Source organism: Mauremys mutica, chromosome 15 (assembly GCF_020497125.1).
Source record: "Mauremys mutica isolate MM-2020 ecotype Southern chromosome 15, ASM2049712v1, whole genome shotgun sequence".
Classification (NCBI taxonomy): domain Eukaryota; kingdom Metazoa; phylum Chordata; order Testudines; family Geoemydidae; genus Mauremys; species Mauremys mutica.
Genome location: NC_059086.1, coordinates 21143517 through 21157168, shown reverse-complemented (window position 1 = coordinate 21157168; position 13652 = coordinate 21143517). Strand labels below are relative to the sequence as shown.

General features: G+C 54.0%; 1 protein-coding gene across 3 annotated transcripts in view; it reads right to left on the bottom strand.

Moving 5' to 3' along the window:
* LOC123350276 (deleted in malignant brain tumors 1 protein-like) overlaps nt 1-10209 on the bottom strand; it is a 48592-nt gene extending 38383 nt beyond the window's left edge. For 2 of the 3 annotated variants that reach the window (XM_044988769.1, XR_006573740.1), the window contains exon 1: nt 10047-10209. In XM_044988769.1, the coding sequence (XP_044844704.1) occupies nt 10047-10167 (121 nt within the window). In that variant the 5' untranslated portion in view covers nt 10168-10209. Of the gene's footprint in view, nt 1-1643; nt 1758-10046 lie in introns of those variants that run through there. The other variant, XM_044988770.1, reaches the window with a different exon arrangement.
* Nucleotides 10210-13652: the final 3443 nt, after the last annotated feature.

The window sequence follows — 13652 nt, the reverse complement described above, 5'->3', positions numbered from 1 at the left end:
AATTTGCAGCGCTGCAGCAGGGTGTGAAAACATACCCTCTCCAGCGCTGCAAATTGCAGCGCTGCAAAGCGCCAGTGTGGTCAGAGCCACAGCACTGGGAGCGCGGCTCCCAGCGCTGTCCGTTATTCCCCACAGGGAGGTGGAGTACGGACAGCGCTGGGAGAGCTCTCTCCCAGCGCTGGCGCTTTGACTACACTTAGCGCTTCTAAGCTGCCGCTAAGCTTTGAAGCGCTAAGTGTAGCCACAGCCTTAGAACCTCACTGCTAGTGCAGTCTGGGTGTCTCTTATGCAAAAACACTGTACCCACAGGAACACTGTCCTCACAGCAGGACTAAGCACTTAGACCTGATTATCAGTTATTTCAGCTGCAGTGGTCACTTAACAGAACAAAAGACTATCTATGGAGCCTAATCAGCTCTGTCTTTAAACAGTGGAGAGGGACAGGCCCCCACCCTCTCTCTTTTGATTCGCTCAATAAACATAGGCTAAGGCCTTGGCTACACTTGCAAATTTGCAGCGCTGCAGCAGGGTGTGAAAACACACCCTCTCCAGCGCTGCAAATTGCGGCGCTGCAAAGCGCCAGTGTGGTCAAAGCCCCAGCGCTGGGAGCGCGGCTCTCAGCGCTGTACGTTATTCCCCACAGGGAGGTGGAGCGCTGGCGCTTTGACTACACTTAGCGCTTCAAAGCGCTGCCATGGCAGCACTTTGAAGTGCAAGTGTAGCCATAGCCTAAGTACAGTTCTACTGCCCTTCACTCATACAGTAAGAACAACATTTCATCCCTCCCATCCCACAACATTCAAGTGGTTTGTAACCCAACCCCAGTCAAAATCTATCACTTGGACAACACAGCTCTGTTTGCTGGATACCTAGGTAGATTAGGTGTGAATGTAAATACAATCTGGTCCTGAAGCCTTTCCTCTCAGCCCCCAGTTCATCACTAGCTGTCAGGGAGAGCTCACTTAGACTTTGCTTACAAATCATCATTTGAAATTATTAGGTTGGCCAACATCACCAAAATGAATGTTCTTACATCATAAAAAACAACAGCTGTATAAGGAAGCAAGGAAGCTAGTCTATGTTCATGCTTTTAAAATCTATTATACTTTTTCAGATACATGTATTTTATCATACACTGTATATGCTTTTAAAGTGTGTATTAATGTTTCAATTTCAATTCAGATTTCCAAACAGTTACTAAATTGGCATGTAACTAGTTCCCAAAACTTGAGGGGAGGGTTGGGGAAATTCAGGGTTGGTGTAGGGAAATCACTGCTCCCTCCCGTCTCCTGCCTGAAGCAATCAGCTGGTTTGCAGCGTTCAGGAGACAGGGGAGGGAGCAGCGAAGCTGCATGCCACATCCTTTCTCCTCCCCCCGCCCCCAGTCTCCTGATTGCCATAGGTAGGAGACAGGGGGAGCGGGGGGAAGGCGCTAATCCGTGGGGTCCACCAGCGGGCGGGAGGCATTGATGGGTGTGTAGGGGAGCCGATAGCGGGGCTGCCAGCCGTGGTCAAAGCAGGCGGCCAAATGACATTATAGCAGAGCGTTGCACAACTTTAAAGTAGCATGTTCTGTAATAAAGCAGGGACGTAAGATCAAAACAATGTTAAGCAAGAGGACGTTAAATGGGGAGTTACTGTACCTTTTTTAAAGCTAACCTCAGCCATATCTGGCAGAGCATTAAAGGATTGTGGTCTGTAAAAGCAAGCTCTGTGACCAGTCCATGTCTGGTCAGAAGAATACGACGGTGTCTGGAGTAAACTAAGAACAGAAATAGAACAAAGCTACAAAGGTTGCAGGAGCTCGTCACCACGCCACTCTTCAGTGCCCCAGAGAACTTCAGCTTTCACAAACTTCACCATGGACACACTGGAAACAAGGTTTCACATTGCTGCCAAGCTGCACAAAGACACTGGAGAGACGCAGGTATCTTCTTTAGTGTCGGCTATGGGAAGCTGGCAGAGCATATCTTTAAATCCTTTCACGTTACTGAAGACAGTCACAAAGGTGACTATGAAAGGGCTCTGGCTATGTTTGATGCATACTTTATATCTCAGAGAAACGCGGCTTATGGAAGAGCCAGAGAACTCAAGACCTTGGGGAAAGTTTTGAATGTTTTATAAGAGCTCCGCATAGATAGGCTGAAAACTGTGATTTTGGGAATGCAAAGCTTGAAAATATCACAGACAAGCTGGTTATTGGGTTAACAGATAAAATCCTTTCACAGCAGCTACAACTAAAAAGAGATTTAACTCTAGCCCCGGCTATTCAAATAGCAAACCAGTCTGAATTAGTCAAACAACAGAACCAAAGGCAGGAGCAACTTGAAAAACATGAAACTAGCTTAGGCAATGTCTACACTAGCACTTGCTGCAGTATAACTTATGTTGCTCAGGAGTATGAAAAAGCCACCCCACCCCTCCACATGAGCGATGTAAGTTACACTGACCTAAGCACCAGTATGGACAGCACTATGTGGGCGGAAGAAGCTCTCCCACTAACATGGCTACTGTCGCTCACGGGGCTGGAGTAGTTAAGCCGACTGGAGAGCTCTCCCGTCAGCTCAGAGTGGTTACATTAGAGAGCTTACAGCAGCACCACTGCATCACTGCAGCTCCACTGCTGTAAACTCTCTAGTGTAGCTGTAGTGTTAGAAGGTTTAAACAGATGCTAGAGTGTTAAAGCTTATTATCATAATACCCCTGAAGCCAGGAGAGATAACACCCAGGCTAAGAGGGCAAATCCCGGCCTACATGCACAATGGCTTAACCCCTGAGGGAGAGTGGACCCCTGAGCAGGGCTGTCGCACTGAAGGGGGTTCCTCCTAGGGACCTTCCAGAGCCAAGAGAGAGCACAAGTCCTGTGAGTCCGTAACATCCTCCCTCTTGTGGGACCTCACAGCTGCTCGTGAGACCCCACGACTGAATCTGAACACTGGAAACTATGGCAAAGGGGCTTCCACATTGCCTTGTCCCCTCACCACGGTACCTCCTCCCCAGCTTCTCCTCTTATCCACGTCAGGTCCATCTGCGAGCTGGAGTGCTCCTGCCTGGCTACTAGATAGATTCCCAATGAGTAACATTCCCCTAACTGGAGTAGTAGCTGTATCCACACCTGAGCTGTTAAAAGGGGCACACACACAAAACGCCAACTCAAATATAACTGATTTATCTCTCTCAGGAACAGCCCAAAACTGGGAGAAAACTTGTTAGCAGGCTACAGAATACACTAAGTATCTGAAAGGTTTTAAAATATACTAAACAAATCATCACACTGCAGCCTACACCCGGAGGGAAGCACACTGAATTATTTACTCTGTGTGTACACATACAAACCAACACACTTTCAGCAGTAACAGTCTCTTCTCTGGGTGCTGAAATTTGGCTCTTTGGTTTTCAAGCACCAGAAGGGGTGTGATGAGAGCGATGTCCCATCCCCTGAGTTATGGCTTCCCTCGACGTTCCACACAAATTATCACAGCAGTGTCCAGACTTCCCCCCTTTTTTCTCTTTTTGCGCTAGCCCCACATCTTCTCCCCTGAGAGAGTATGGTGGGTCACTAGATGTTCTACCGCAGCAGCTTTCGTCCGTGACGAAGACCCACCTCCCACACCAGTGAATGCCCCAGGCTGCTCAGTCCCTGTAGCCAAAAGTCAACTGAAAGGAGAGAAATTGAGAAAAGAAAAACCCGTCGTCCTCTGAGCCATGGACTCCCCAGCCTGCTGTGAGGTGGGGTCGCCTTTGTCCAGGCCGTGCTCGGCTAATGCAGGGGCATTGCCTCAGGACCAGATCAGACAAGCCTGTGCAGAGCTGGCTGCAGTCATCTGCCTGGCTCAGGGGCTGCCGGAAACACCCCAGGCCAGGGTAGTCATGGCTCCCTGCAGGGCAGGTCTCAGGGTGTGGGGCATGGGGGACTGTTTCTTGGCCTTCCCAGCTGCCCACTCACTCCCCCTCGCTGGGTCTCTGCCTGTCTCCTGCTCCCTCACAGCGAGGTCCTGAACCCCCAAGTCCCTTCTGCAGCCCATCTCTGCTGCTGGGTTTGCTCCCCTCCGTGGGGCTCTGCCAGGCTAGGCCTGTCACCATCTCACGGCAGGGTCCCACCCCCTCTCAGAAACCCTCGTCCCACCCCTCACCATCCTCACTGAACCTCGCCCCACTCACCACTCCTCACCCCGCCTCCTGACGGATCCTGGCCCTGCCACCCCCTGCCTCTGACCCCACTTGCCGACACTTACTCCACTCACATGCCCTGCCCCCCCCACTAACCCTCTCCCCACTGACCCTAGCCTGTCCCCCCACAGACTCTCGCCCTGCCCCCCTCACCGACACTTACCCTGCTCACTGGTCCCACTCCCTGCCCCGCCCCCAGCCCCTCATCAATCCTCACCCCACCCCCTTGCTGGCCTCACCCTCTCAATGTCCCTGACCCCACCCCTCACTGACCTGTGACCCACCCCCCTCAGTGATCCTGGCCCTGTCCCCGCACTGTTCCTGGTCACATTCACTGGCCCTGCTCCCATCACTGACCCCAGCCCCACCTCCCTAGCTGACCCTGCCCCCTCGCACTGACACTCACCCTGCCTGCCTCACTGACCATCGCCCTGACCTCCGACCCACCCTGGCCCCACCCCCTCACCAACCCTGGCCCAGCCCAACACGACTCTCACCCTGGGCCCTGTCCCAGACTCTCACCAACCCTGACCCCTCCCCCTTGCTGGCCCCACCTCTCAGTGTCCCTGACCCCACCCCTCACCAACCCTGGCCCCGGCCCCTTACTGACCCTCCTTCCACTTGCTGGCCCCAGCCCTGCCCCCCTCACCAGCCCCCACATATGTGGCTGGGTCTTTACTCAGCCCCTCCCACCCTCTCACACGGCTTTTCTCCCCCTGGCTCCGCCCAGCTCCTCCCCAGGGGCTGATCTCGCTGTCTCCTTCCCCAGCATGCACAGAGGCTGGGACCTGAGCTGTGGTCCCTGACTGGCCCGGCTGCCTGGTCAATCAGACTGACTTGGGGCACTGGCTACTATCCATTGGCCCTAGTCTGGAGTTCTCTGATTGGCCAGAGGCCCTCTCAGTCCCAGGGTCCCCACTGCTCCTTGACCCCTCCCCTCTCTCCTGGCATGGGGCGAGGGCAGCCAAACAACCCACCCAGTGCCAGTGGGGGCAGCCGGCCCCTACACGACAGACATGTTTACAAGGGCCATGACTCTGTCTGAGACCTGCCGGGTCTGGAACTGTGTTCAACAGAAACCATCCACAGAGCCAGGGCCGGCTCTAGGCTTTTTGCCGCCCCAAGCAAAAAAATTTTTGGCTGCCCCCCACCCCAGCCCTGGGCTCTTCCCCCCCCTACCAGTGCCCTCCCCCACCCCCTGCCACCCTAGCCCTGGGCTCCCCCCCACAAACGTGACCTCCTCGTTCACCACAGCAATCCCCGTTTACACTAGCAGTGGGGATCAAACCATTTCTCCTATTTTTATTTCACTTTAGTATAAATCTCCCCCCATCGCCTGCAACCCCATCTTTAGTGCTCCAAATGCACATGGACTAACCCTCAAACCTTGTACCCCGAAAGGGCTGGGGATCTAGTAAAGAGGGTTCAGGCAGCGGAGCGGTATGGGGGTGCTTGGGGGCTCTACACTGGCAGAGAAGCGGGGTGTGATGTACTCACGGAGGAGGAGGGGGGTATCAGGAGGGTTGCGGGAGAAGAGGGGAGGTGCAGGGGAAGGAGGAGGTGCGGGAGGAGAGGACTGGGGGAGGGTACAAGGGGAGAGGTGCGGGTGAAGGGAGAGTACAAGGGGAAGGGGTGCGGCGAAGGAGCGATGGGGGGAGGTACAAGTGGAGGGGCTGCGAGCAGGAAGGGGGATGCCAGAGCTGAGAGGGGCAGGCACTGACAGCTGCTTCCCCAGCCCCATGCAGGCAGAGCTGAGAGGACAGACACTGACCCCCCAGGTGCCTGAGCCGCGGGGGGTTCCCCCGGCAGGGCAGTATCCCCCGCTGCCCCGCTCGGAGCCGGGCTCTGCCTCTCCCTGGGTCCGGGGCCAGGAGGGGGCAGCTCCCTGGCAGCTCGGGCTGCCCAGCCACTCGCCCCGTCAGCGCACGAGCTGGGATCCGCTCCCCCTGCACAGCCCGGTGGCGCCCTGCACAGCCCACCCGGACGGGGAAACACCACGCTGCCCTGGGGAGACTTGGAGCAGCAGCGGTGGCAGCAGCAGGACCCCTCCCTGCATCCCAGGCCCCGCTTCCCTCCCTCCCCAGCTCCTCACACCCACCCAGGCTGGGCTGCAGTTCAGGCTGCCCTGCTGCTGGGGAGCCAGAGCATCATCTCCCGGAGCTGAGCCCCTCTCGCCGCCGCAGCCCGGGCCCAGCTCCGGCGGATGATGCTCGAGCTCCCCAGCGGCAGGGCAGCCTGACCTGCAGTCCAGCCTGTGCAACTCAGGCTGCCATGAGCACCATGTAGCCACTGCAGACAGAACTGCAGTGTCAGTTCCAGCTCAGCCTGAAAGCTTCAGCTGAAAAGGAACATGTTGGTTCAGGGCCGGCTCCCGGCTTTTTGCGCCCCAAGAAAAAAAAAGGGGGGGCGGGAGTGCCGCCCCTTGAAAAGTGCCGCCCCAAGCACAAGCTTGTAGCGCTGGTGCCTAGAGCCGGCCCTGCACAGAGCAAACCCGACAGACGGCAGATGTTGAACGAGAAGATGACGACTCAAGGATTCCAGAACAACCCCACTCAGTCGTTGTAATTAGCGGCCAGCCAGATGGCCAAGCTGCTACACGTTGGCATTTTGCAGTTAGGAGCCCAGGGTGGTTCAGAGACACTGGACAGACTGATCCGTCCTGAACTTCACAGCCAGCCTGACAGTGTGAATAAATGGAAGGAACATGGAACTTAATGGGGGAGATGGACTGGGATGTTAACCTGTAGCGCTCTGCTCAGCCACTGTGTGGCGCTGTGTGTAACATCCGTTATAGAGCCGAACCTCAGTGGTACCTGGCAGGGCATTAAAGGATCTAACGATGAACACAGCAGGGGTGGACGAGCAAATTCTGTAGCCAGACCACACTTGGGACAGGAGCATGATACACCCTGCTCCCCCCGATATCTGGCCAGGCCTAGCACTCTCCTCAGTTGGTGGGAGGAACAATTACAGTGTGTGACCTCCCCCTGCCTCCCCAGTGTGCGTGTGTATGGGGGGGGGCAGTTACAGTGTGTGAACTCCCCTGCCCGCCCAGGGTACGGGGGGGGGGGGGGGCTTACATAGTTACCCTAGTGCTCTTTCACAGGGCATTAACTCAAAATAGGAACCTTCATTTCGCGCCAGCAGCCTCCACACAGGTCAGTCCGAGTGCAGCTCTTTGGTGCACTCTGCAATTCACACCCTCATAGCTGGCTCTGTGCGCAGTGTAGACATGGCCCCTGGCTGGGGAATGTGCATCCTTCCAAAAATGGGGGAAATTGGGTTTGAAAACAGGAGCACTGGAATTCGAGCAAGAAGCCAGGATCGTGGGTGAGCTGATAATCGGTTTGGATTTCACTGAGGCTAATAAGTACACAATGAATCAATGTAATACGTTCATTCTAGTGAATGAATTCTTCACCGGACTCGGGGTCCCAGCAATGCTGCTCTCAGATCAAGGGAGAAACTTTGAATGCAAAGTGTTTCTGCAGCTTTGTGAGATTCCAGGGGCTCCACAAACCTGCCCCAGCTCCGCACACCCAGCACAGTCTGATAGGATGATAGAAAGTTTCAGTCTGACTCGGGGGTTTTACAGATTCATAGATTCCTAGGTCAAAAGGGACCACTGTGGTCATCTAGTCTGAGTCCTGTATAGCACAGGCCAGAGACCTGCCCTGAAATAACTCCTAGAATGTTTAGAAAAACATCCAATCTTGAGTTAAAAGTTGTCAAAAATGATGAAGAATCCAGCACGACCCTTGGTAAATGCCTCATTCCAGCCTGAATTTGTCTGGCTTCAGCTCCAGCCATTGGCTCCTGTTTCCCCTTTCTCTGCTAGACTGAAGAGCCCATTATGAAATACGTGTTCCCCGGGCCCGTGTAGATACTTACAGACTGTGATCAAGTCACCCCTTAACCTTCTCTTTGTTAAGCTAAACAGAGTAAATAGGTTTTCTAATCCCTTACTCGTTCTCATGGCTCTTCTCTGAGCCCTCTCCAGCTCATCAACATCTGTCTTGAACTGGGGACACCAGAACTGGACACAGGATTCCAGCATTGATCACACCAGTGCCAAGTGCGGAGGTAAAATAAACTCTCTGCTCCTACTAGAGATTCCCCCGTTTGTGCATCGCAGGATCACAGCAGCTCTTTTGGCCACAGTGTCTCACTGGGAGTTTGTGTTCAGCTGATTATCCACCGTGACCCCCAAATCTTTTTCAGGGGCACTGCTTCCCAGGAGAGAGTTCAACATGTAAGTATGGCCCATGGTCTTGGTCCCTAGATTTATACATTTGCATGTCGCTGTATTAAAATGCATGTTGTTTGCTTGCATCCAGTTTACCAAGCATCCAGATCTCTCAACCTGTCCTCTTCATTATTTACACTCCCCAACTGTGTCATCTGCAAACTTTCTCAGTGATGAGCTCTTCTTTTAGTGTCCAGCGACAGAGCCATCATCTCTATATTGGGGCTTACAAAGTGGATTGCTGGCCCTCTGGAAATGCTGGTGGGTACTGAGAGGGAGCTGAGATTTTACTATTAACTTGTCTTTGTTCTCCAGGTTCTGTCAGTGCCTACCTGAGTCTGAGACGGGCTGTGTCTGGAGACAGCACATTTCATGGCTGACTGTGAGCCCCAGTGACTGTCTCTGGTTGTGCGCTGTACAGCACCAAGCACAGCGGCAAAGCTGGGGGGCACCGGGTTGGGAGTGATGAGACCAGGGCTCTGTTCCCAACAGCTGCTATCACAGCCCCTCTCTGTGCCCCTATTGCCTCTCTCTATCCTCTCCATTTAGACTGAGCTCTTGGGTGCAGAGACTGCCTGTCACCTGCCAGTGCAGAGCCCAGCACCACAGGGCCCTGAGCTCGGCATACAGTGCTGCCGTAACATGAATTCTTCTGTTTGCATAATAAATAATAGTTAATAGTTAATAATAGTTAAGAAATGGAGCCTCAAACACTGAACAAACACGGTAAGAGCAGGACAGGAGTTAGGTCATTCGGGGAATACTGTGTGCAGTTCTGGTCACCCGCATGCAGGACAGATGGATTGAGATGGGACCAGATGCAGAGAAGGGCTGCTAGCGTGGTTGGGGGATGGAGGCTGGTCATATGAGTGGAGCCTGGAAGAGCTTGGCTGGTTTGTCTGGCACAGCACAGGCTGAGCAGGGATCTGGTTGCTCTGTATGTATGAATTCATCGGGGGAACCCCGGAGAGTGAGAAGAGCTACTGAAGCCAAAGGACAGTGCTGGCACAAGAAAAAATGGGGATAAACTGTCCAGGAGTCATGACAGGCTGGAAATGAGAAGGCGGCTCGGGAATAGCCTCCTAATGGGTGAGGGGAGAACGCGCTAACTCACGTGAAGATGGCGCTTGATAAGTGTGTTTTTAACTTACGAGAATTCTGTATATTCCTATGCCCTACCACCAATTAATGCTAGTACCTGGTGACAGCTTCAGGCATCGCAGAAAATCAGTAACCTGCCAAAGGCACTGGATTGCTTAGGTTTATAAAATGACTGGGATTCTATAACACGCCCTTCCAGCCCTGTGTCCCGGGTTCCTAAAGAGACCAGCCGAGGGTGGCTGGGAAACACCTCCAGGAGTCAGAGACATGCCGGTTTCTTTTTACTCTTTTAACACTTAACAAAAGTTTAACTAATTGTATTGTAAAATCGTACGTGCAGCTAGATAGATCCTGGTACCACCCACTACTCTAACTGCTAGACTCCACTCCCCTTCCCAAAGCAGGAATAGACCCCAGGAGTCCTGTTCTCCTAGGACACAGCTATGCCATGTCTGACGGGTGGGGCTGGAGAATCGCAGGGTGCCCCCAGGGCTATTCAAAGCCAGAGCAAAGGGAAAAGGCCACTCACCCCAAAGCCAGGCCAGGAGGATGGGGATTCTTGTGTTCCCGGTTCCAGCGCAGGCAGCCGAGCTCCTGCCAAGGGGGTGCCCAGCTGGGAGCAGGAGGCACTCAGGAAACTCCATGTTCATCGCACAGTCCTTGTGGGGCAGCGTGGCCAGGGGTTAGGGCAGGCGATCGTCCTTGTAAGAGAGGCAGGCTGAGCTCTATGTGATGGTCACAGGCTGGGAGGCTGGGGAGATGGGGAAGGCACCCAAGAGGGCAGGGACCCAAGGGGTCAGGGGGTGTGTGACAGGCCTGTCACTGTAGAGACCCCTCCCTCCGCCGCCCCCCCCCCCGAAGTGATCCAATGCCTGTGCAACTGAACCCACAGAGGAGAAGTGACCCTCATGCCCTGCACGGTGGCTTTATTTCTATCACTGGATTGTGAAATATGTGTTCCTGAAACATGCTGAGCAAACAAACCCCTCTTGCAACTGCTGGTTCTGGGACACATGGGGTGCAGGGGCTGTTCCTGGGGCTGGTTCACAGGAAGTCAGCAGAACTGATCCACAGAGGCCTGGTGGACACAGGACAGGTGCATGGGTTGGACTGCGGGTGCGAGGATCAGCCCATGCAGTTAAAGCGCCACAGAGGGCTGTGTGGAACACCTCTACTCCAGTTGAACAAGGCTGAGGCTTGGCCTGATCTACACCTAAAGCTTAGGTTAACCCAAGTACATCACTCAGGGGGTGAAAAATTCAGACCCCTGGAACAAAGAACTCTCCCATTGGCCTGGCTACTGCTGCTTTGAGGGGTGTATTAACTATGGTGACAGCAAAGCTCCTTTCATTGTTGTAGAATCTGCATCACAACACCACAGCTGCGTAGCACTGAGCTGTGACACTGCTGTGGTTGTGATGTACACACAGCCCTTGTCTGCCCTGGGAAGGGGCATCACTGCACTGACCTCACCACGTGGGGACACCCCCATGTATCTAGAGCAGGTCCATTCGCACTTGAGCTTACGCCCAAGCCACATTCCCATGTTATCATCTCGGCAAATCCCAAAAGGACATGTCCTCCTTGCAGATCGAGCTTGGCCACGCGGCTCAGTCTCTGGCCAGCTCCTGAAGTTTTGGGGTGGATGTTTGGTCTATGCCCATCCTTGGCGATCTCAGTGGAATAGGGAAGTGTTTGTTACCTACGTGATCGCTGTCTGCCTAGCAGCTTTCATTGGTAAACACGCTTCATAATTCACTGGTCTCCTGTCCCAAGAGAGCTGCTGAAACTGAACCGAGAGCTGATGGAGGCGGGCGCTGGGTTCAGCTTCCAAGGTCCTCACTGCTGATATGGTCTTGCCCCTGCACACGGAGCAGCTGACAAAGGTGACTAGAACTGAGACCGTTCCCATGGGACAAGGGCTAATATGAGCTTTACCTCCAATCTGAATGGAGCCGGTGCCCGTCTGTGTAGCCAAGGCGTGCAGCTGCCAGGGCGTGCGGCTGTTCAGAGGTGTTCGCTCTGACACCCCACCCAGCCCGTTCCAAAGCCTGGTGCAGGCAGCGCTCTGATAACTCACCCTGCACCGCGTGTGCTGCCCCCGGGCCTGGCCACGCCCAGCTCACACACGTTTAAAGGGCTCTGTGCGGCCTGCACGAGGGTTTACAGCTGGGCTAGTTAATGTCTTAGCTGCCCAGCTTCCAATCGCGCCTACTGGCCTGTTGTGGAGAGGGCCAAAGAGGAGCCCCCAGTGGTGACTCTGCCCCTGGCAGCAGGGAGATACGGGCTGGGCCTGCCCTGGGGTGGGTGTTTCACACATTTATTCCCCCTCTGAGAGCAGAGTGAGCGGGGGAGGGGGAGACCGGTGCAGATGACACCGAGGGAGTCCAGGGATGGGAGTGGGCTGGGGGATGGGCAGCACAATGGCGGGGAGCCAGGAGGCTGGTAAATGGTCAGGTGCCCTGAGGCTGGGGGGAGCCGTGTGAACCCCTGACCCTCATCCCCTGAGTCTGCACGAACTGTCACAGCACAGGGACAGGCCCATGGGCAGCTCCATGGAAACCAGGGCTCAGTGCCTAGCAGGGTCACTGGCACAGCGCTGGGTGCACAAGGGCCGGGCTGGGGCCCCAGTGAGAACCTGCCCTGCCTTTGGATAGAGCCATGGGGCACCCCCTGGAGACAGTGAACAGTGCACCCCCCTCTCCTCCCCACAGGCCAGTCAGTCTCACCTCAGTCCCTGGAAAAATCATGGAACAGGTCCTCAAGGAATCAATTCTGAACCACTTAAAGGAGGGGAAAGTGATCAGGAACAGTCAGCATGGATTCACCAAGGGCAAGTCATGCCTGACTAACCTAATTGCCTTCTATGATGAGATAACCGGCTCTGTGGATGAGGGGAAAGCAGTGGATGTGTTATTTCTGGACTTTAGCAAAGCTTTTGATACAGTCTCCCACAGTATTCTTGACAGCAAGTTAAAGAAGTCTGGGCTGGATGAATGGACGGTAAGGTGGATAGAAAACTGGCTAGATGGTCGGGCTCAACGGGTAGTGATCAATGATTCCATGTCTAGTTGGCAGCTGGTATCAAGTGGAGTGCCCCAAGGGTCGGTGCTGGGGCCAGTTTTGTTCAATATCTTAATTAACGATCTGGAGGATGGTGTGGACTGCACCCTTAGCAAGTTTGCAGATGACACTAAACTGGGAGGAGTGGTTGATACGCTGGAGGGTAGGGATAGGATACAGAGGGACCTAGACAAATTAGAGGATTGGGCCAAAAGAAATGTGATGAGGTTCAACAAGGACAAGTGCAGAGTCCTGCATTTAGGACAGAAGAATCCCATGCACTGCTATAGACTAGGGACCGAATGGCTGGGCAGCAGTTCTGCAGAAAGGGACCTAGGGGTTACGGTGGATGAAAAGCTGAATATGAGTCAACAGTGTGCCCTTGTTGCCAAGAAGGCTAATGGCATTTTGGGTTGTATAAGTAGGGGCATTTCCAGCAGATCGAGGGATGTGATCATTCCCCTCTATTCAGCACTGGTGAGGCCTCATTTGGAGTACTGTGTCCAGTTTTGGGCCCCATACTACAAGAAGGATGTGGATAAATTGGAGAGAGTCCAGCGGAGGGCAACAAAAATGATTAGGGGGCTGGAGCACATGACTTACGAGGAGAGGCTGAGGGAACTGGGATTGTTTAGCCTGCAGAAAGAAGAATGAGGGGGGATTTGATATCTACTTTCAACTACCTGAAAGGGGGTTCCAAAGAGGATGGATCTAGACTGTTCTCAGTGGTAGAAGATGACAGAACAAGGAGTAATGGTCTCAAGTTGCAGAGGGGGAGGTTTAGGTTGGACATTAGGAAAAACTTTTTCACTAGTAGGGTGGTGAAGCACTGGAATGGGTTACCTAGGGAGGTAGTGGAATCTCCTTCCTTAGAGGTTTTTAAGGTCAGGCTTGACAAAGCCCTGTCTGGGATGGTTTAGTTGGGTTTGGTCCTGCTTTGAGCAGGGGGTTGGACTAGATGACCTCCTGAGGTCCCTTCCAACCCTGAGATTCTATGATTCTATGATTCAGTGCCGAGCTCCCATCTGCAAAAGTCTCCAGCAGAGCTGAGGGGTCAGGGCCAGGGGGTGAA